We start from the raw sequence: 22234 nt of genomic DNA, 5'->3' as shown, positions 1-22234 counted from the left end.
GAAAGCGCTACTGTGTGAGCTATAATACAGTGGTGCAGTTTGAAAGATACCAGGTCCTGGCATTATTGTCCATAGCAGGCACAGTGAAGATAATACTCTGGTTAAGAGGATTACACCGGAATTGAGGATGGACAACAGAGAACTTCTGAATCCAATAGCCTTGATGAAGTTGTAGGGATACCTCCCACAAACGACGAAACACGTGTTCGCTAAAGTTCAAAGGAGAGCACATAAGAAAAAGCGATATGTATCAAGAAATAAACCCACAAGTCAAGAAAAGAAGCCTTCTCTGTTGTTTCTTACATTGTACACTGTACTGAATCTGTTTGATACTCATTGCGTGTACCTCTTGATGCATTTATTGTTGCTCAATCTTTGGATTGAAATTGGGGGAGCTGGGTGTAGCTCCCTTTCATTTGAGAGCCCTGCAGGTAAGAACCCTTGAGACAAAAACTTAATGTGATTGTTATATAAGCGCCCAAAGCTATCAAACAGCCATCCGAACAAATCTAGATCAGTCTAAAATGGGCCTGATCACTGTTGGGATAGGTCAGCTACCTAGAGGCAGTGGCTTGGACAGGAGAATGTGAGGCAGAGTGGGCCCTGCAACAATGCAGCCTGTTTCCTTACTCTCTTCCTCACCTGACAGACTAGGAAGGCTCAACCAGGTTGTGAATGAGTCTCCTGCCCTGTTGGCATGGGGATTGGTTGTGTAGGAAACTGGGCTTTATTGCAGTTGACCCCTCACTTTTTGCCCCCTTATAACAAAAGGATATCTGATTGTTTCACAAATGACTAAGGACGTATTAGGCACACCCCTGTAATGTCCTACCTGTTAGGTACCTAGGCCAGGGGGGCAAAGAGGGTCCCTAAGGGCTGCAGGATATCTTATGCCACCCTAAGGGACCCAAACACAAATTCCACACAGACCTGTTTGACATGGTGCAAACCATGTTTGAAAACATGACATGACACTCTTGTTTGCCATGTCAAGGACACTGCGAGGGTTATATGGGGGTCACCGCTACAGCAGGCCTTGGAGCCCTGAAGCAGGGTGCATTATAGCACATGTAAGGACCTATTTGCATGGGCAAATATGCCCCTGTAATATCCAGCTCCCTGGCTGGATATTACAAGTGAGCAGGGAAGCCATCGTAAGGTATATACTGGGCACTCATCAAAATGAGTTTCCCATCTACATAATGGCTTCACTGGAACCTAAGCTGTTTGGTATTAAAAACACCTCGTATTAACCATTTAGGGGGAATAATTTCAAAAACGTTTAGTTGTACAGTATAGGTGAATGCGGCCATGTATGTGTGGACAGAGCCTGTTGAAGTAAGAACTGGGATGGAGTGGACTAGGACTCAAAGTAATGAACATTACCAATACTAAATTGAGCATTAGGCTAAGCAAAAAGACGGATAAACATATGTCAAAATTTTGCTGGACAAAGTGCAGAACCTGAAAAAGAGCTGCATAAAGAGCTTCAACACCTCTGACTGCACACCACTTATAAACGAATTCCAATGATTGGCTTTGGTGGGGACTGTTGGGAATTCTGTATCAAAGTAGCCAGAGATCAAAAGGCCGTGGCCCTCATCCTTCAACTTCCGTGCCATCGGCAAAAGCACCCGAGCGAGTAAATGAGAAGGAAAGGGGGCCAGTGTGGAGGAGCAAACAGCGGGTTATCCTGGGCTTCCTATGCCCAGGTGCCCCAAGCCTATGCACATTTGATTGAAGCCAAAGCTTGATCCCATCAGGGTAACTAGCACACCTCATACCCACAACAAACAGGATCAGAAAAATGTAAGTTATTGCATGCACCAAAAACAGACTGGCTGCCTGGACCAAGAAAAAACTGGACGAAGGCGCTGTTGTTTACAGGCTACTTTTGGATTGGCGTTTAAAAGTACTTATCTTTGGTAAGTATACCAGTCATTTCCCATCTCCTGAGAGTGGACGCACACCATAATAGTAACAATGAGAGGGATGAGTAAAGTACCCGATGATTTAGAGGATAAAATAGGTCTTAACCCCCAACATGAGCATATTAAAAGTCCTACTTCTAATTACCACAAAGACAATCATCTCACAGAGAGATCTCTAAGAGAGGCAGAAAATACCACTTTCTAGACACAATTGTCAACACAGTATTGCTATTAAACTAAATATTAGAATATTATTTTCCACTTACAGTGCTGTTATGCAGCCCCTTAGCTAGATTGGCACTGACATGGTGTTGTCACTTTGGGGAGGGGAGTATTTGTCTCAGGTCCCACATTTTCTGGTGGAAGCCCACCTACATTGGCGGACATTAAAAAGCTTCCATTAAAACGTTTGCCCACCAGTAGTTTCTTCAGCAACAGGTATGGCCACTGTGGTGGCGAAAGCTCGCTTCTTCTTCCGGAGAACTTAAACTAAGGTGGACTTCAACTACCACCAAACTCAAAATAAAGCTGCGGATTTCTTCTTACAATGTGGATAGTTTTTCAATGAGAAAATGTTGACAAAATGTCCACTGGTAGTCATACAGTAGTCTGGAAACTCCACGTTTGAATTATAAATGCCTTTCCAACTGACACTCCCATTTTTTTTTACATCTATCACATACATTTTTGTTTTACAAGCCATTAGTGAAAATAAGCTTTATTACATAAAGTAATAAATACATACAAAGATGCAAATAACAGTTTCAGTAAGTCCTTTTTGCAGGTTTCATAATATTGTTTAACCACTTCGATGCTGATGACGAGCTGAGCTCGTCATGTAACGCGGTATTTTCAAAAATGCCGCACACAGCGGGAAAAGCCGCCGCAGCAATGCGGTTAAAACATACTAATAAAATCTGCAGTTTCCAGTATGTCTAAGTCAAGTTACATTAGTAAATCATGCTTTGTAAATGTCCCCAAAGCACCACGAAACAATCATTTTCATCCAGATGTATGGCAGACTTCGCGTTACTAACGAAATTTGGAAAAATGTCCTTTTTTAGCTTTAATTAGCAAACAAAAAGGAATAGCTTATGTAAAAGGTGTAAGTCCAGCAATTCAGGATGTTGGTGTAAGCAAAGGGGAAATAAAATGTACAGGCACGTAAACAAAATGTTAAGCATTCATATGCATGCAGCGTCCAGCTTCCTGTGAAAAAGAATATGTGTAGTAACTTGCACTGATAGTTGTAACTAAGTTTGACTGTAAAATTGTAATTTCTCAGATTCTTAAATCACTGTACAGTACTTAATGCCGTTCAGAACAAAAGGAAACATTCAAGTGAATGTTTCGGAATCACAAAAGAAAAAATCTCTAGTCTTCTTCATAAGGAGATGGCAAATCTTGTTGGATGGATCGCGTAAGTGCTATGATCTTGCATTCCTTTCAGTTTCAGCCAAGCATTCCCGGACTAGTCCCCGAGCATGGATAATACCTAGAATAAAAAACAAATACAAACACACAAAACAAAAGTTTAGAGCATGGGTACTCACAAACAATTGCCCAGTGGCCGCAAAGTACGGTGTGTGGTATAACCGAGGGTACAGTCTCGGAAATCTTCTCTTTCTTTTATTCTTTTCTTTCTGATCAGCCAACGTGTGTTTTGTCGCACAAACTCAGAAATCGTCCAGCTACTTTCTCAAGGCTTCCATGTCCTTAAGCTTTAGAGTGCGAGTGACTGTAGTATCCTTGCTTTAAAGTGAGTAAATCTGTAATTTTCAGTAAAAGAACCCGCTCCGCGCCATAGTACATCCGCAACTAGATAAGTCTGTCTGGTCCTCGACTCACTCGCAGTCTAAAGCATGTGGGATGGAATTATCACCACATGGAAAGTTGCTAACAATGACATTGAAGCCTTGAGAAAGTCGCGGGACGGTTTCCTAGTTTGTGCGCCGAAACACCTGTTGGCGGATCAGAAAGAAAAGAAAGAAGATTTCTGAAAGTGTTTATAATTTTTGTATGCTTGCATTGGTATTTAATATTACTCTACAGACGTGTTCTGAGGGTTTTGTAAATTTCTATGTTGGCTTTGGCTACAACTTTGGGGGAGATTGGTGGTTCTCCTCACCTTATAACACCGTAACTCAATACTATCCTGAATTGATATATGTGTGATTATTCCTAAGGCGCCGTATAACCTATAACTATACCATTGTCTATTAAATGTGGCTACATGTAAAGGTCAAGAGGGCGGCAAGCGCCCCCCAGGGCCGTACTTTGAATATCATGGGTTTAAAGTAACACCTCATAGGCAGATATTTTGAAGAAAGTTTTTCGACTTCGCATTGCATCCCCACAGTCACTTATTTTACTCATGCTGTTTAACCTGACTTTCAATTGCACCTAGGATCGGATTACTAGCTGGACTAAAAAGCTGAGCTCTGTGCAAACTGAAGTTTGCGCAAGGATTCAAATCTGAGTTGTGCAGTACTTACTGGACTCACTCTTTTTCCACAACAGTTCAAGCCTGCCAAACTTTATTGTTGAACAGACACAGAAAATAGGCAAAATGCGTGAAATATCAATTCTGCATATTATGCCTAATTTCCGAAAGAAACACTTGCATAGCAGTAATTTATGGTAGATGCCTCACACCAGGGTAATGCTATTTACTAGGTGTAGTAAATACCCCTGCCTTCACCCTCAACCTTGTAATTAGGGTCATAAAGGGAGACTGCAAGCATTGTTTATGCTTTTCTTAAATTAAGAAAGTCTCTTCCCCAGTTACTTCACTAGAGCCTACGCAATTTTTCTAAGTCTATATGATATTTAAAAAGGACTTTGTACTTACTAGGTGTCTCTCCTGAAAATAACGTTCAACTCCAGCTAAACAGTTTTCCTACCTCTTCTGTTAAATACAGACTATGGAGGCCAGACGATATCAGATTTAAGAGCCATCATGCAGAATTTTCAGGATCCTACTAAGAACATGTGACGAGCTTAAAGAGGAGTCCGGAGTTACATTATCAGGGAATAGTTACCTCTTTTTAGCCTCTCCATTGCACTCTTGCTTCCAGCATACGTTGGTCTAATCTCTTTTCCTAATTCCTCGATTATAGAGAGAAGTTCTGCATATTTGCTCTGAGGTACTTGGTTACTACTGGTCCCCTGCGGAGTGATAAAAATTCCCTGACAGAAACACAGAAGCGACACAATCAAGATATGAATTTCATGAAATATATTACAATTAAAGACAATATTTACTGTTCATTTAATAGTTGCTCATCATTTAATGAAAAAAGACACCCAAAGTCAGAAGACCACCGAGCACCACTGGATTGGCCAAATGGGACAGTGGTAATGCCCGAGAGTAGTTGGGGCAGGGGTAGCTTTCTGGGCTCATCAGTTATGAATGTCCAGCTTGAAAAATATGAAGGAGCGCATAATTTCATCAAAGGCACCGCAGAGAAATAACGCTCCTGGATCTTGTGCCAAACTTCAATATTAGAATATTTCAGGTTGTTGTTTTCCAAGCATCCTGTAAAACCTAAGTGTTTTTAGTTGCTTTAGTTGGAACATTGTGATGTAAAATTAATTAGTTGGTCCCATTAATTTTTTTAAAGAGTTTCTTTGGTAAAAACAATTTCTGTCTCTCCCAGCATACAGAGAGATTTGTACTTGATTGTTTCTTTCACTCTAGGCAATATGGGGTTGGTATAAAAGAAAAAAGGAAAATGTGTGTTATGCCTCATTTCGACTTGAGGATCTCCGAGGGGATTTGTAATACTAATTCCGGTAAATATGCGCCCAGCTGCATTGGTAAATGCAGGGTGTGGTAATAACACTGATTATATTGGGTGACTCAGTATGAGGTCTTAGGGTTTGCTCAATCTGTATTATCACGTATAAACCATCATGCAACATCAGATCCAGTACCAGGGAGTAACAATATGGCAGTGTCTCGCGCAGGAACATACAAAGGGGGGGGGGGGGAAAGCTGTCTTTTGTTCAAATATACTTGTACTCAGCATATGAAGACATTGGTAAAGGCAGACTCCATCAACCTCAAAGGAGTATCAAGTTGCCCCCTGAAAACACTCAATTTTTAGGAATTAGTTTAATTGTATTGACAGTTAGCAATGCCTCGTGCAGAAAATCAAAAGAGAATTGCAGTTGGACTCAGTGGTAAAAATTACATAGTGTTGCTATTTTAGTGGCACCATCTGGTTAGCCTGTTTCACACTGGCATATGTATACACTTGCTGTGGCTTCAGCCAGGTTGGTGATTTTTGTAGGGGCACTTCTATGTCTAAGCTTTACCACAAGGACCAAACATTACGTTGGACACTTATCTTCGCCTTTGCGCTCTCCTATGGTGCAGTGGGGATGTCCCTGAGCCTGTACTTAGGCTTAACCCCTTCGATGCTTGTGACAAGGTCAACTCGTCATGGGTTTTACCTGCCCTGTGCTTATGACGAGTTGACCTTGTCACAAACAATGGGATTTTGAAAATTGCAGCACACAGCGGGAATATTCACTAGCAATGATGTGCCAAATCTTGTCTAGCCCCCATGACCTAGTTGTTTCCCCTTTAATCTGACCCACTCATTCTTTTGTGTTTTGCACTCCTCTGTCGTTTGTAGACCCTCCCCCATCAAAGCAGCAATATTCATTACTAATGTTTGCTAAATTAATGTGACCTGCAGTCAGCAACAGCCTACATAAGCACATTTCACCTCAATCAAAACACTATTTTTATAATTTGGATAGCGAGAGGCCACCTGTGCATCTTGAGCAAGATATCAGTCCTCTCAACCAAGCATCGACCAACAGCCTGCCAGAGTCCTAAAACTGGCACTGCAAGGAATATTAAGGGGTCATCTGACATGAGCGTTCGTACTCCTGGTTACAAATATTATGCCAAGCCAATCGTGTAATCTGATATGTATTTTTTTTTAAAGCATTTGAGGGTTTCTTTAGGTTGTACTCCGTTGTTTACTGTACTTGCAGATGCGTGGCTCTTTTTTTAAATTCTTATTTCTAATGCTTGCTTAATTAACGTGAACCCGCATCATGGATCAACCTCTTATTTTACTTCTTTTATTTGCCCGTCCATTTTATACAGCTGATTTTTCTTGTTACCTCACTTAGTTATTTCAATTGAAGCTCCAGCAAAAAAACACCAGGTAGAGAAATACAATAAATACACTTTTACGTTTTACCTGTATTTAAAATTGGAGCTGAAATCAAAATAAGAAAGAAAGGAGCAATTTTGGCCCACCTTACTTGCATAGCCAGGCACACAGGAAGCATAAGGGCATTGTGCCAGGTGCATTTACAATCTGCTGCTGCTGGTTCTACACGAGGAGCAGGTGTATTTGTTACAAAATAGTAACAGTCTAGGCAGACTGTCCCATGTTGTCTTCCGGGGGGTCATATCACCAGAGAGTATCCAGGTTTAGAAGAGTTAGATCAGGAAGGAGGAAGGGCTTTCAGCATTGCTGCAGCCTCGGCCTGGAATACACTTCCAACCGAACTTAGATAGAAACTCTGCTGCCGTTCAGAAGGAAGCTAAAGACATGGCTCTTTCCTAGGGCCTAAGTCTTTTTGGCCTCACTGACCTAGTCTATTATACTGGCCCGTCTACTTTACTCAGAGGTTAGCTGTTCTCACGTGTCTAAGCGCCAGGATACCCGTTGGGTCACAGTAAGCTCTATAAATGCGGATTACATTACATTACATAACCCAGTTTAATTATGAAAGACTCATTTCTACACTGTCCCTCTGCAGCCCAGTCGGAGACAGGTACACAAATGAGTTACAGATAGCATGGCCAGTCTTCCAGCCTGCCTAGTGCTTTCCAAGTGTGGTCACAGATGCTGATCAGTAAGAGAAGGACCAGTCTCAGACTGGAACCCAGGTAATTGACACTGTGGATGCAAGGGATTGCCATGTATGTAGGTATGCTATGTTCTATCGTCCTGACATTGTGTTGTACCCTCCCCAGTACTTAGTTTGTGCAACAATAAGTGTGAGGGCCCTCATCAGGAGGACACTGCAGCTTGCATCACCCATTGCCACTGCCTGCGCTGCCAATGATGGTACCTACACAACTACTAACCACCACACTGATACAAGTGTGACAATTCAGACTGTTACAGGGCCCCCAAAGCTATAATAATGGCGTGAGCGACATGTATTAATTATTTTTAACTATACAAACAGTGCCACCATGTGGCAGCTGTCATAAGTGTCAGTGTTGACAATTAAGTGCTGGTGCAGAGCATCTGAAACCACCAGCTCAAATTAAGCACTGACCCTCCCTTATCCGATTGTTGCCATATCCTGTATTTTTCTCGACTATATTATTGATTCTATTTGTCACTGCTCTCTGAACAATTGTTAAGTGCTCTGATACCCGCAAGGGTCACATTTGTGCTACATAAAACATTCAAATAAAAAATTTATTGACAGGCCTTTCCTTCTGTTTCTGCTCTCCCTGTCTCTTTGTGGAGGTCTTTTTGCTTTGCTTGTTTGCTGCGAGTACGTCTTACACCCCCTTTCAGCTCCCCCTTCCCCATCTTCCTCATCTCAATGCTGATTGTGACAGATTTGTGTCACAGGGATGCCAAAGGCACTGAAAGTAAACTCCTTTTTGCCCATTCACAGCAAGCGAAGATCAACTCGCTGCACATCAGCTTACTGATGTTACTGGCTCAGATGTTCCTGCAAAACTATCTTCTCCTGGTTTAGAAGTGATATACCCATTTCAAAAGCCGTAAGTGCTTGTCATCTTCGCTACTTTTTCTACATTTAGCATGCGGGCTTCCCATTTAGTCAGGTGACTGGAGGTGCCACAAGCTCAACAATATGCAGAACATCTCCACCTGCATAAAATCCATATTTATACATAGTCACTCCCAAATCATCTTTGAACTGGACCTCTCCGTCTATACAATGACCTGAACGTTTTAATTGTTCCCAAAAGCTGGTTAAAAGACCATCATGGAATAGGGGTGGCAAAAACTATCCTAAGTTGAGTACCCTACATTGTATAAACATCGACCATTGCTAATATCAGGAGATTAAGTCACAATGATAGACTAAATTGTTAAAAGGTCAGATTAGACTATAGTGTCCCTGCTGTCTGTGACTCTCAGTATCACATGTAAACTTCAGGTGGTAAAATGTTGAATGTCTCCCTACTGCACTATCACTTTTGTGATTGCTTATTGTCCTTTGGCTTAGAATGGCTATTGCGCTTCTTCATCTGCGGAGCTAGGCACATCCATTTCTTGACCAGGGAGTCCATGGTGGGTGTTTTTACTTTCAAGTTTATCATCTCTTGACCACCCTGACCCTTGATTTTGTGAATAATCTTAACATTTTTGTCCAACTGGTAAAAGGGCAAAAACCTAGAGTTTGATTCTACAGGGCAACTAATTCCTTACACTAGTCTGGTCATGTAAACAAGCTTTATTGTTAAGGTCAAGGGACAGAAGATTGTATGGAATTTTTTAGAAGAACTATTAATGTAATTTAGCATGTTAAATCGGATTGGTGTTGTTGCTACTGTTTGATGCCTACTTAGGGGCAACCACTGCACATCAAATCTATTTTGCTTGTTGCTGAAACCTCTGTTCAGCAGTCGAATTGTTAGTGTTTGTGCTGGAGGACTTATTCTTGGCATTTTCATTCTTGGCTCTTATTTGTCACTACTGGCTGGTTGGAGACTTGTACACCAGTGCAGGCAAGATTGCGGACCTTGCCATTAGCAGCCATCTTTGGCGAGTGTGTTATTGAGCTTATGATTACGCTCTAGCCTTATGTGTCACATCTCTGTTGCTTATTAAGAGGTTACAACTGGACGTTCATGCACAGAGCATGTACAGGCAGTGCTCCAAAGGCGTGTCAAAGACAAGCACTTTTGAGCCTCTCAGCACCTGGTTGCCAAATGTGGCCCCAAAAGATGGACAATCAACTTATTTTCCCAATGCTGTGGGCATGCCTATTAGGGCTAACAAATTACTATACTTCAAGACCTTTTTGCACTTTTCTCTCAAAATTATACCTTTCATGCTACTACCACTAAAGCATTAAATGTAAATAATTTAAATCATATAGCATATGTAGGAAAGAAGGATCTGCTTTCATGGTTACCCCCACTTTTTGCTGGTGTCCTTATGTTTTTTCTTACTAGACTGTCTGGGATGCTGATAATCAGGACCCCAGTCTCTGTGGACCATGGTGAGTAATTAGCTACCCCCCTGATTGGCTATTGTTGTACCCTTGTAAGTCCCTAGTATATGGTACTAAGGTACCCAGAGCATAGGTACCCTAGGGGTCCCCCATGGGCTGAAGCATGTATTATGCCATCCATGGGAGACCACTCGGAGTGTGACTACAGGCCTGCCATTGCAGCCTGGGCAAGCTGGTGCTAGCACCACTTACGCGAGATACAAGTTTTCTTATATTTGAGGTCACTGCACTTAAAACCTATAAATCACCCCTAAGGCAGGTTATTCAATCCTGAAGGAAGGGTGCTTGGTTTTAAGAGTGAGGGTGCCCCTGCATGAGTAGGACACCCCTATAATCCTCAGAGTTCATTCTCCCGGGTTTTAAGTGCATCAGACATTACAATACATAGAGTGGCTATGCGTCATTACGCGGTGGCTAACTCTAAACTGGCTGTAACAAACCCTGGCATGTTTGGTATCAAACATGTTGGAATCATACCCAAACACATGCACTGTAAAGCTCCTACCAGAGGCCCTCAGGGCTCCCGGTACTAGTCTTCCAGACCCAGACAGCAAACTATGGCCAGAGACAAGATTCTGCCCTACTGCTGCTGAGCCAAGCTCGAGCCGAGAAAGGCAGGACAATAGGTTTCCTGTCACAGGAAGGTGTGATCACCTCCCAGACAGGACTAAGGGGCATATTAGCAACAAATAGCCATATTTATCGTTAAATGAGCATAGTGCTTTTTATCGCCGCGCATCGCAGGATATTATCGCTGAGATAACTTGTTATTAGCAACGTTTATCTCAAAAGCGATAAAATATCCAGAGATAGCGGCTCAATGCGTGAATATCGCTGGAAATCCAGCGATATTCAGGCATTAACGCTAATAGGGTCTTAACCTGAATATCTACCTCCCATTGGATATACAGGTTAAGAAGTGGTCTGAGCAGGCGTTAGGTTTTAGCAATATTCTCGTATAGCTCAATTTTTTTTATCGCTTCACCTGCCTTGCTAATAGGCGATAGCTGTGTTAGCGACTGCTTTCAGTCGCAAACAGGTTGGGTACGCCCACTTTGCATGTCATTAGCGATAAATATCGCTGAAATGCAAAGCGGGCCCCAAACCGATCGATATCACCTAAAAGCGGTCGCTAACTGTTGTTAGCGACAGCTTGCTAATAGGGCGATAAAATTATCGCCACTTTAGCGGGAAAAAGTCCTGCTAAAGCGGCGATAATGCCCTTGCTAATATGCCCCCTAGTGTGGTGGGCGAGGGTGGGGGCACCTGCCAGCGCCACTAGACTACTTTGAAGGGCAAATTTGGTGCCATCCTTGCATGCTCCAGTTGGAGCAAGTTCAGGGAGCCCTTGGTACCAGCTCTGGTGCGAAACTGGACAAGGACATGGAAGCATCCTCCCCTCTGTCCAGCCCGTCCAGTGGGAGGGACCCCTGAATCGTCCCAACCCTTTCCCTTGGGAACTGGAGGGCTTACTTGGGGTGGTTCCTTAGATTCGGCATGGGACAAGATTCAGATCCGAAACCACTTCCTCGTCAACCATCTGGAGACTTCGTTGGACTTCACTTTGGAAACCGAGACTGTAACTGGGAAGACTCCTGCTGCTCCTAGTTTCGTCGTCCTGCCAGACTTCTGCATTGTGTGTGCCTGTGCTCCATACAGGTTCTTCTACAGGCCTGTGGACATCCAAGACGCCTGAAGGAATTTCCCTTGGAGTGAAGGCGTCCCTCGTCGGAACCGCTAGTGCAATACCCCTGTGCACAGCATCGACTTGACACAGTCAAGGCCTGTTGACACTCTCCTACATAGATCTTTAGTCTCCAAGAAACTCCAGCCTCAAGCATCTCTTGCTACCAAGATATTTGTCCTCACCACATCCTCTGCACCGTGGGTCTTCATCCTTGGTGAGCTGCTCAAGATCCTCCTGAGACTCCTGTGCCTCTAATTTTTTGGTACTCGAGGGTCTTCTTTGGCTCCCGGGGGTTCCCCTACTTATTTAGGCCGGTTCTGACTTACCTGGTCGTGGTGACCCTGCACCTTTTTCATCTACTACGTTTGTTGTCGTTGCCAAGGATTGTTGGAGCTCCAGACGGACACCAACCCCGTGGCTCTTGACATCCGACATGGGATGGCTCGTGAACAGCTCTTGGTCTTCCACAGCGTTCCACACTTGTCACAGCTGCAGTGCCAAGGTCATCACTGATTTTAGCACTACACGGTGTAGGGTGCACAACCAGACTTATCACATGATGTCATTGTTACTGTGATCATCAAGTGTGCATCCCTTGAAACGTTTCCCGTTCTTGTTTCTTTTGCAGATTACCCCTGACGAAGGGACTCAGACTCCCGAAATGCATTGGGTTTATGTTATCTGTTTAAACATGATTTGTACATTAGAAGTCCTTTGAAATGCACATAGCATTGAAGTAAAAATCTGTCATGTAAAATGTATGATGTATTAATGTAATACTGTGTCTAATATAACAGTATATCTTTTCATTAAATACTTGTGTTATAATTAAGTATCTCACACCACTTTGTTGTGCAAGTTAGAGTCCTAGTCGCCACTCTATGACTAGGCCACTTCCTAGTGTTCATTTATATGCTCAGCAGGCATACTTTCTAACTTAGCACACATATCGTTCTATTTGCAGTCAAATTGCATACAACTAGAGTGAGCAATTCACCCACATTGTCTATCATAGTGTTTATAATAAATACATATTTTTCAACTACACAGTGCGGTTCTTTTTCACTTAACCTACACTATATGATTAGTACTTGTAAAACAAGTTGCTTTACACTCCTTCTGGACTAAGCCTGAAGGTTGCTCTCCACGGCTACCACTTAGAGAGCTTTCTAAGGTTGTCTAAGACCACAAAAAAAATGAGGGTTATCTGTATTAGTGCAGGGTGCTACACTTACATAGGCGAGTACTATATACTAAGCTAGCCTTCTACAGCATAAAATTCTAGAAGGTCACATCTTTGTAGATCCTGCCCTTGGTACAAGCAATCACACTACCAGTATCAAAGCCCTGCTTTGTAATACTAGCCAGCCATTAAACACCGGACCCAAGTTACAGACATTTGCACAATGTAGAATCTTGATATGTGCTTCATTGAAGAGATTTGGTTCCATTACATAGCCAACCCCTTACTGGATGAACAGATCGCTCCTAAATACTCCTTAATGAAGCAGGACTGCTCAATTTACACGGCTGAGGGAGAAGCTATACTTCGCAAGTAACAATTTGGCAAATAAACAAACCTTTTCAGGTTAAACTTGGACATGTGGATAAAATAGGACCTTTCTTCATAAATATGTTTGTGATCTATTGCTCACCACGAAGTGCAGTCAAGGCTTCTGCAGCCATGATGGAAGTTAATGGCAATTTTGTTCTTCACAACAATCATGTTCTGGTACTTGGTGACTTGTTACTAGCTAAACCAACCAGCTGGACCAGTGCTTAGTTTAATGAAAGATTTTGAGGTGTTTAACTTCTCCTTAGTAAACGAAGAACTCAAAATCGAGACATATTCTGGATACACTTTTTACCAGCACAAAGCGCTGTAGCAACGCTTGCCCCTGTATTTGGTTGGCCAGATCAGACATCATGGGTTCCTTTTTCCAATGGAAATTACCAGTTTTCAACAACAGTGGCCACCTAAACTTGGATAGCTGAGACATGCAAGGGTCACTTGCACACCAACTAGCTTTCAACGCTATCTCTGCTGCATTTCCGTCCAATCAGCCTACAAGTGAGTCAGGAGAAAAATTAACTTCTGGACACTTTTGATTAAAAAAAAAACAATCTTCTACGTGTATACCATTTCAAACTTACAGTTGTTCTATCAGTCCTAAACATATAGCAGGCCCTGAAACACTGCAAATCTCGCCCTTCTGAAATTAGAGCTGAGTACAGCAGAACGACATTGGAGACTTGACTTTAACCCTACAGCTAAACACACTACTCAATGGCTTTAATTACGTGCAAACAACACATTTGTTTAGCAAAGCTGAGCTTTTACTATATGTGTATCACACCCGGCTATTAATGTATCTAAAGAGTTGTTGAGGGTGTGATTGATGATTTATCCAATACCATAAGTAGCCAGAACCAAGTCACACACCTTCCAGCTCTCCGTGATAATCTTCTTTGTTTAGCACCACAAAGTGTTAAACTTTAGTCACGGATCATGAAGGATTCTGCTTTCTACACTCCTTGGCTACCTTTACCTACTTCATCAAAGATAGATAAGCTATTTTCCTTCAGTGAAGTGCTTCAAGCAAAGTCTATCTCCCAGACTCTCTGGCTAGCCGGCTGTTCTGTTTCCTGCCAGCACTGTGCAACAACTTCCACCTTCTTGCCTTGGGGCTGGCTCACTTGTTTAACCAGTTTTGAAGCCAAAGAAAGAGATCTGGCTTTATAAAATATATTAAACCTCCTCGCTTCCCCAAGATGATTCTAACATTTTCGACCAGTTTGCCTGCCACTTTTTCTTGTCAATTTTGTTTGAGAAACATAAATTTGTTAAGCTGGAGTCCTTTGTAGAATTCAGTCACCTACTCCACTTTTCCAAGCCGGCTTTAAGTCAAGACATAGCACGGAGCTGGTAGTACCTTTTGTACTGTTTGAATGGAGATGGCTCACTCATTGTTATCCCCAATCTTGTTTAATATCTACATGCTACCTCTGGCCTGTCTTCTTTAGAGCACGGATGCCCAAATACACATCTATGATGAAGACACTAACGGGGATATGTACAAGAAAGTGGATGAGAGAGGCGATAGCCTTCCTGGCTCAACGCCCCTCTCCTCCACTTCTGAAACACAAGGCTGCACCATATTTACAAGAATGTGGTGCAGTCTTGCGTTTCCCCTTGTAATGGAGCTACGTTTAGCAACTTAGTGCCAACACAGGCCCCCTTGCACCAGAGTGCAAGGGTGTCTGCATGCAGGGAAGGGTTGTTTATGTGTAGGAAGGTGTCCCTTCCTGCACATAAACACTCCTAGAAATGCCATTCTGTCACTTTCATGTTTGCTGCTTCATGCAGCGCACATGAAACTCACAAAATAGCATTTTGTATAAAAGTGTGTTTATGTACAGGAAGGGACACCTTCCTGTACATAAACAATGGCATTTTACTTTTTCCATGTGTGCTGCACAAGACAGCACACATGGAAAAAGCAAAAACAAAGAGAAATAATGCCTTTCTCCTTGTTTCGCCATCTTAAGACCAGTTTTTACCTGGTCTTAATTTTGGAACTGCCTCCTATGTACGCCACCTTTGTACATAAGGGTCAGCGTCAAAATGAATGGGTGTTGCAGTGGAAAGCCCACCGCAACACCCACTGCCCAACCCTTTCATGCTAACTATAGCAGCTTTAAGTCACATTAAGTGGCTTAACGCTGCCTTGTACATAAGGTGCATCCTGTATCGCCACCACAACGTCACTATAGGCGACGTTGTGGTGGCGGTAGGGGCTTGCAAATATGCCCCTACGTTTTTTCCCATTGTTTTTTTAACATTTCATTTACTATTTTGTCATAGTACAAAGCAAACACACAGATCATGAGCATGGGTATCCTTGCAATGTGTACATTATTACAGTGCGTCGTAGAGGTCACTGGTGACAGGGAGTATAAACAATGATAGGGTTGAATGTTGGTGTGGGGGTGGGATGGGCAAGTGGACAGGAACTCAGTGCAGATTGGGGTAGTCCATGTCAGGTGCACCTGGGTACAGTGCTTTGAGGCTGGTGTCACATGGAGACAGCAATATCCATGCCCTTCACAGCTGTCAGTCTTGCTGTGGCTGCCAACTGTCCTTTAGCCTCGATGTCAGGACTGCAGCTTAGCATATAGCTCAATGGTTGTATCGCAGTACGTTAGACTCGTTACCCAGATGTGCCTTTTGGCGAGTGTTTGCTTCCCCAGTGAAGGGAGATCTCTCTGAAGGCACTAAGTTGATATTAAAATAATCCATCCGTCAGGCCCAGTCTGCTACTGCATACAACTCTGTCATGATGGTACTTACTGTTGTACGTTGGATAGCTTCAAATAAATTAAAACTGAATCTAGCCAAAACACATTTTGTTATCACAAGGAATTTCTTTAACTGGAATCCCACCTCTTGGCCAGAGTTCATGGTCTTGTTCCTATTGCCCTCCAAAGCCGTTCACAGCCTGGGTGTCTACAATGATGCAAACCTCTACCTTGAGCCGTAGGTTTCCACAATAGCACTTACCTGTTTTTGCCATATTAAACTTCTTAAGAAAATTAATCCTGCCTTCAGTTAGATCAGGCTATCACATTCTTGTGATGGTCGAATAAGTACACTCCAGACTAGCCCATGGTAACAAATAGTTTATTACCTGTCGGTGTAGTTTTGCAGCTTGAAGATCTTTCTGTATTCACTATGCTGTGCATTATCCCGCGGTCTAGTGGTTGGGTCCGGAATCATAGTTTTTTTCTTTTTTTGTAGCCCAGGTGGGCGTCGACGTCCCACCTTTTGGTGTCCTTCCGTGATGTCGGGACGCTTCCTGCGGAAGCTCCCACCCCTGGGCGCCATCTTCGGATTCTTTTTTTCTCGTTTTGTGTTTTTGCGAAACCTTGGCAATGTTCAAGTAAGTTATTTAATCCGCTTTGTCGTTCAAGGTATCTGTTTCAGTATTGACCTTGTCTTTTATCACCGGATTCTCCTGCCTCATCTTTTTGGCGTGGGTGGGTTCGCTAGTGAATCCAGAAAGATCTTCAAGCTGCAAAACTACACCGACAGATAAGAAACTATACGTTTTGCAGCGTGAATCTTTCTGGATTCACTAAGCTGTTCATAGACTTTGTAGCGATTTTTTACTTTTGTGGCGGCTGGGTGGAAGAGGAGCGTTGGCTGTTGAATATATGTTGAAGCACTTTTTGTCCTACTTGTGCTTCCTTGTTCATTTGTATATCCACACAGTAGTGCTTAGTGAACGTGTGCACTGAAGCCCATGTTGCCGCCAGGCGAATGTCTTGAATGGGTGTGTTAGCCAGGAAGGCTATCGTAGCTCCCTTTTTCCTAGTTGAGTGGGCACTTGCCCCCTCCGCAGCGGCGTCACTAAGGGGGTGCGGCCCGCACCGGGTGACACTATGACATGGAGTGAAACCTTGACAGACTATTTGCTGTCACCGGAGGTTTTAATATGTAATTGCATTAGTGACTCGCGCGGAAGCCCAGCCTGGTTCGGCGGCGGTGTACGGCTCTGTTAGTGTTAGTCCTGTTAGTAGTAGTAGTAGTAGTAGTAGTAGTCCTCCTCCTACTCCTCCTCCTCCTCCTCCTCCTCCTCCTCCTCATCATCATCATCAGCTCTCGGGCTCTGCCCTCGTGCAGCCGCACAGCAGCACCGCCTGGCCTCGGCACAGGAGAGGGGCGTGCACGGAGGGAGGTCATGATTAAATGTCCAAATCTCCTCTGGGCTTTGTTCCGGGCGGAGGAAGCAGGTTCGATGAATCAATTTAATGTTCTGATCCTGGGAGCAGCCGAGCTACACTCACGTCAGGGGCAGGGGTCACATTTCTGAACAATTTACAAAGTAAACATGTATATTATTTCAAATAATACCTCCTTTGTTTACAAAACCATAAATGTGAAAAAGAGGTGTGTGTGCTTTGGTAGTGGTTGCGTGATGGTTTGAGGTATTTCAGTCATGGTTTTGTGTGGTTCACTTTGTGATCTCACCCTTAGAGAGATGTGAAATTAAGTAAGTCTTGCCTTTAAGTACAAGAGTGCATAGCATAGACTCAATGGAACGCAATGTATGCTTTGCAATGCATTATTTAAAATGCTGGTGTTTCTTTGTGCACATTAGAAGTGGTGCACCCCAAGAAAGGGTGTTTGTTCACAGATATGTATGAGCGCACTAGTGGGAATACGGGAAGGGGAATTCTTTGCTGTGTTTTCCGAAATATCATTTCCGGCTCATACAACTGAAAGCTGCCTTAGATACAAAAGCCTTGGAGCCACAAAGCTGCCTTACCCGGGACTGAGCCTACCTTACTCAGTGCTACTCTACAACCCGGAAACAACCATACTTGGCACTGCCCAAGCACCAGGAGGCCACGGTACTCAGTATCATTCTGGGCCTTGTGACTAACACATCAGTCTTCTCCAAAGGCACAAAGGACTCTTGTGAAAGGTATGATTTCCAACCCTGGTCACTGCCTAGCTGCTTCTTTTTACTGAGACACTCAGACACCTCCTTACTCTCTAATATGCCATGGGGTACAGATACAGAAATGTTTTTGCACTACCAAAGAACTAATAGACAGGCATTATGCAGCACATTAACTCATGGCAAACATTTAGGAGTAACCCAGGTTTCCATCTGCGCCCACACTGCTCCTTTTTGAGAGTTCAGGTACTGCAGTTGTCTAATGTTGAAAGATTTTGCAGTTATCCACTACATAAAATCTTATTGTGCAAGCAATTTAGCCACTTTTTTATGTTATCAGGGTGAAAAGGTTAATGTCACTCCCACTGAGATATCTGAAGAGTCAGGTGGCATGTTATGTCAATTAATGTGGCGCTATGATTTTGCTGCATGATACCTGCGCTGTGCTGTGCTTATCTGTACCTCTATAAGATGTATATTTACAAAGAGATATGGTTGTCCTGTGGATATGACTGAAGGATGGGGTAGAATTGGAAATGGGATGTGATGAAGGAGTCGGCAATTGTTCCTTCTTGTTTAAGAATGTATGTTTTAGAGTATTCTTAAAATTAGAGAAAGAGTACATACGCTCGAGCCAGTGGGGAGTTAGTTCAAGTGATGAGATACAAGCAAGAGAACCCACAGTACCCTTTGCCACTGGATTCAAGCTAGCCTGGCTGATTAAGGTTGTTACCCAGAAACCGGTCCCAGGATGCTTGTATCCGGTTCAGGGAAGGCCTGGCTTGGCAGTTCGGGCGACTGTTCCCATGAGGCACAGGGTGAGACTGATTTGCGTATAACTGGGTCTGAACTGAGGTGGCTAAGTGAGCTAAAGAATGATGATGGATTCACCTCAGATCTGTGACAGGGGGTGAGTGTCTGAAAAGTATCAGCGCTCCGTCCATCATCTCCTTGTGTTTGCTCTGGATTTGTATTGTGCCCATTCTGTATGACGTGTAAAAGAAAACTACATGTCCCATTGCAATAAACATGTTCAGGGATAAAAAGTTATCCACAGAAAGTGCTACAAATGACATGAACGTATTAGGCAGTGACTTCCCATGAGGGCTGGAGTGTCCTCTTTTGATAAAGCATAGGTCTCAACTGCCAAGACTTGTGTGTTGACTTAGCTATGCTTGCTGTGCTCTTGCGTTGCACTGTAGGTGGGGTCCTAGGCGCTGAGTAGTTTTGGGCTACTGCAAGTATGGTCTAGAGTTTGAGTTGTCATTGCAGTGCTTGGAGTACCCATTTGAGGCTTCAGTTAATGGGGCTCTGCTGCTAGCGTCTAAGTAGGTAGCAGGGGCTCCTCTCAAGACTTGGCCTGGGGCTCAGGGGAGACAAAACTGACTGGTGCCCTCTGCGATGCCAGTCTATGGTCATCAATGGAGGCTGCAGAGGAGTCAGTCAGATCTTGCAACGCTGGTCTTTTAAAGACAGTGCGACACTGCTGGAATCAGGCGACAAGTGTGTGGCCCCACCACATGAGCAGGTCAGCTGATCATGTCATGTGTGCTCTTGGACCACCTACATGAGGGCAAAGTCCCACCAAGGTGATTCTCGGGCGATCATATTTTGCCAGACAGTGGCTGCAGCCCCTAGTATCCATGTAACATCGCCTCCTCTTTACGCCTAGAAGTCTGTGTGGGGCTAAAAGTCATGAGGGGGTGACACCATGAGTTACCCGGACTGGGTGACACCAACCCTAGTGACGCCACTGCCCCTCCGCTAGCTCTTGGTCTGCTGGTTTGTGGCAGAATTGAATAGTTTGTGCGATCCATCGTGTGATGGTCCCCTTTGTTACTGGTTTACCCAGGAAACTGCTTGGGAAGGACACAAAGAACTGTTTTGTCTTCCGGTGTTCCTTTGTTCTTTCAATGTGGTGCATTAATGCCCTTCTAGCGTCCAGTGTGCGCAGTGCCCTCTCTGCGCTTGTGGTTGGTTTGAAAGAAACTTGGTATTTGAACTGTTTGGTTGATGTGAAACCTCAACACCACCTTTGGCATGAAGTGTAGGTCCGTTCTCATCACAACCCCATCATTGTGAATTTGGATGTAGGGTTCTTGTAGCGTTAGCGCCTGTAGTTCGCTCACCCTACGCAGGGAGGTGATAGCCACCAAGAAGGCTGTTTTCATTGTCAGCATTTGCAGGGAAGCCTTCTGAATCGGTTCAAAAGGCGCCTTCATGAGCTCTGTCAGGACTAGATTAAGGTTCCATGCTGGTGGCGGCATCCTCTTAGGAGGCACGATCCTTTTTGCCCCTTCCATGAATCTCTTTACTATCTGTGACGTAAAGAAACTCTTTCCAGTCTCTCCTCTTGTGTAGGCCACAATTGCTGCTAAGTGTACTATCAGCGAGGATGAGCTTAGCTTTGCCTTCAGTAGGTGCGTGAGGTACCTTAGCACTGTTGACTCCCTTGTCATCTTTCTGTGTAGCTTCTTCTTGCTGCACCATTGTGTGAACCTTCTCCATGTCGCCAAATAGCACCTTCGTGTTCTAGGCCTCCTTCCCTCTCGCAGTACCCGCAGGGTGCTCTCCGGTAACCTCAGGTGCAGGAACTCTATGTCTTCAGGGGCCATGCTGCTAGGCTGAGGCTCTCTGGTTCTGGGTGTAGTACCTCTCTGTTTTGCATGGACAGTAGGTATTTTCTTCTCCCGAACTTGTGGGGTGAACCTTGTGCCATTTCCATTATCTGTGTGTACCATGTCTGCCTGGTCCATTGTGGTGCCTCCAGGATCAGAGTCATGTTGCTGGTCCTGCACTTGTTGAGTACTCTGTGTATCAGGGGTATCGGGGGGAAAAGCGTAAGCAAATGTCCTCGACCAGCTTATCCATAGGGCATTCCCCAGGGAACCTTCTCCTGGTTGCCTGGATGCGAAGCTTTGGCATTTTGCATTCTGGTGCATTGCAAATAGGTCTATAGTCGGTGTTCCCCACCTTCTGAATAGCCTTAGCGTTTCCTGAGCATTGAGCTCCCACTCGTGGGACGCCGATGTCTGTCTGCTGAGCCAGTCTGCCTCCACATGGTCTTTCCCTGGTAGGTGTATGGCTAGCAGGTCTATCTTTAGTGGGATGGCCCATCTCCATATCTCCTGCGCTAGGTTCGATAGCGGCAGAGATTGCGTTCCTTTCTGCTTGTTGATGTAGAACATAGTCGTTGTGTTGTCAGTCTGGATCAACACTCTCTGGCTGTACAATTTTGTCCGGAAGGCTTTCAGGGCGAGGAACACGGTCTTCAGTTCTAAGTAGTTGATGTGTTTGACCGCATCCGCTGGAGTCCACAGACCCCTCACCCTGAGCTTGCTCATGTGCGCTCCCCATCCCTTCTGGGATGAGTCTGTGGTGATGGTCACAGTTGGAGTCGGTGGTTTTAGAGGCTTTTGTTACGTTCTCCATGTTCCACTACAACATCTCCTCCTGCACTGCGTGCGTTACAACCACTAGATCTTCCCAACTCCCTGTAGCTTGTGACCATTGCTCTTGCAGCCATTCTTGGAATGGTCTCATGTGAGGCCATCATGCCCATGACCTTGCTCGCTATCCTCACTGTCAGAGCTCGCCCCTTCTGGTAGAGTCGCGTCTCCTTCAGTAGCACCTGTGTCCTCTTGTCGCTGGGGAACACGTTGCTCTGTATGGTGTTGATCTGAGCCCCTAGGAAGACTTTTACTTGCTCTGGTTTCATAGAGGATTTCCCCCAGTGAATGGAGAAACCCAGGTCCATCAAAGTCTTTGTCACGCGCTGGGCATGTTCCTTGCATGTCCTGTGTGAATTTGCCTTTATTAGCCAGTCGTCCAGGTAAGGGTATACATGGATCCCTTCCCTTCTCAGGTGCGCTGCCACTGCTGCGCAGCACTTG

At 44.2% G+C, this 22234-nt stretch overlaps 1 protein-coding gene across 1 annotated transcript in view; it reads right to left on the bottom strand.

Annotated features, from left to right (window-relative positions):
• Nucleotides 1–2633: 2633 nt before the first annotated feature.
• CDK2AP1 (cyclin dependent kinase 2 associated protein 1) overlaps nt 2634–22234 on the bottom strand; it is a 47880-nt gene continuing 28279 nt past the window's right edge. The window contains exons 3-4 of the mRNA XM_086942917.1: nt 4973–5120; nt 2634–3426 (exon numbers count right to left, since the gene is read on the bottom strand). Of these exons, the coding sequence (XP_086799043.1) occupies nt 3359–3426; nt 4973–5120 (216 nt within the window). The 3' untranslated portion in view covers nt 2634–3358. The remainder of the gene's footprint in view (nt 3427–4972; nt 5121–22234) is intronic.

The sequence above is a fragment of the Lissotriton vulgaris genome, chromosome 11 (assembly GCF_964263255.1).
Source record: "Lissotriton vulgaris chromosome 11, aLisVul1.2, whole genome shotgun sequence".
NCBI lineage: Eukaryota > Metazoa > Chordata > Amphibia > Caudata > Salamandridae > Lissotriton > Lissotriton vulgaris.
The sequence above is the reverse complement of the archived record's forward strand: the minus strand, read 5'-3'. Positions and strand labels throughout refer to the sequence as shown.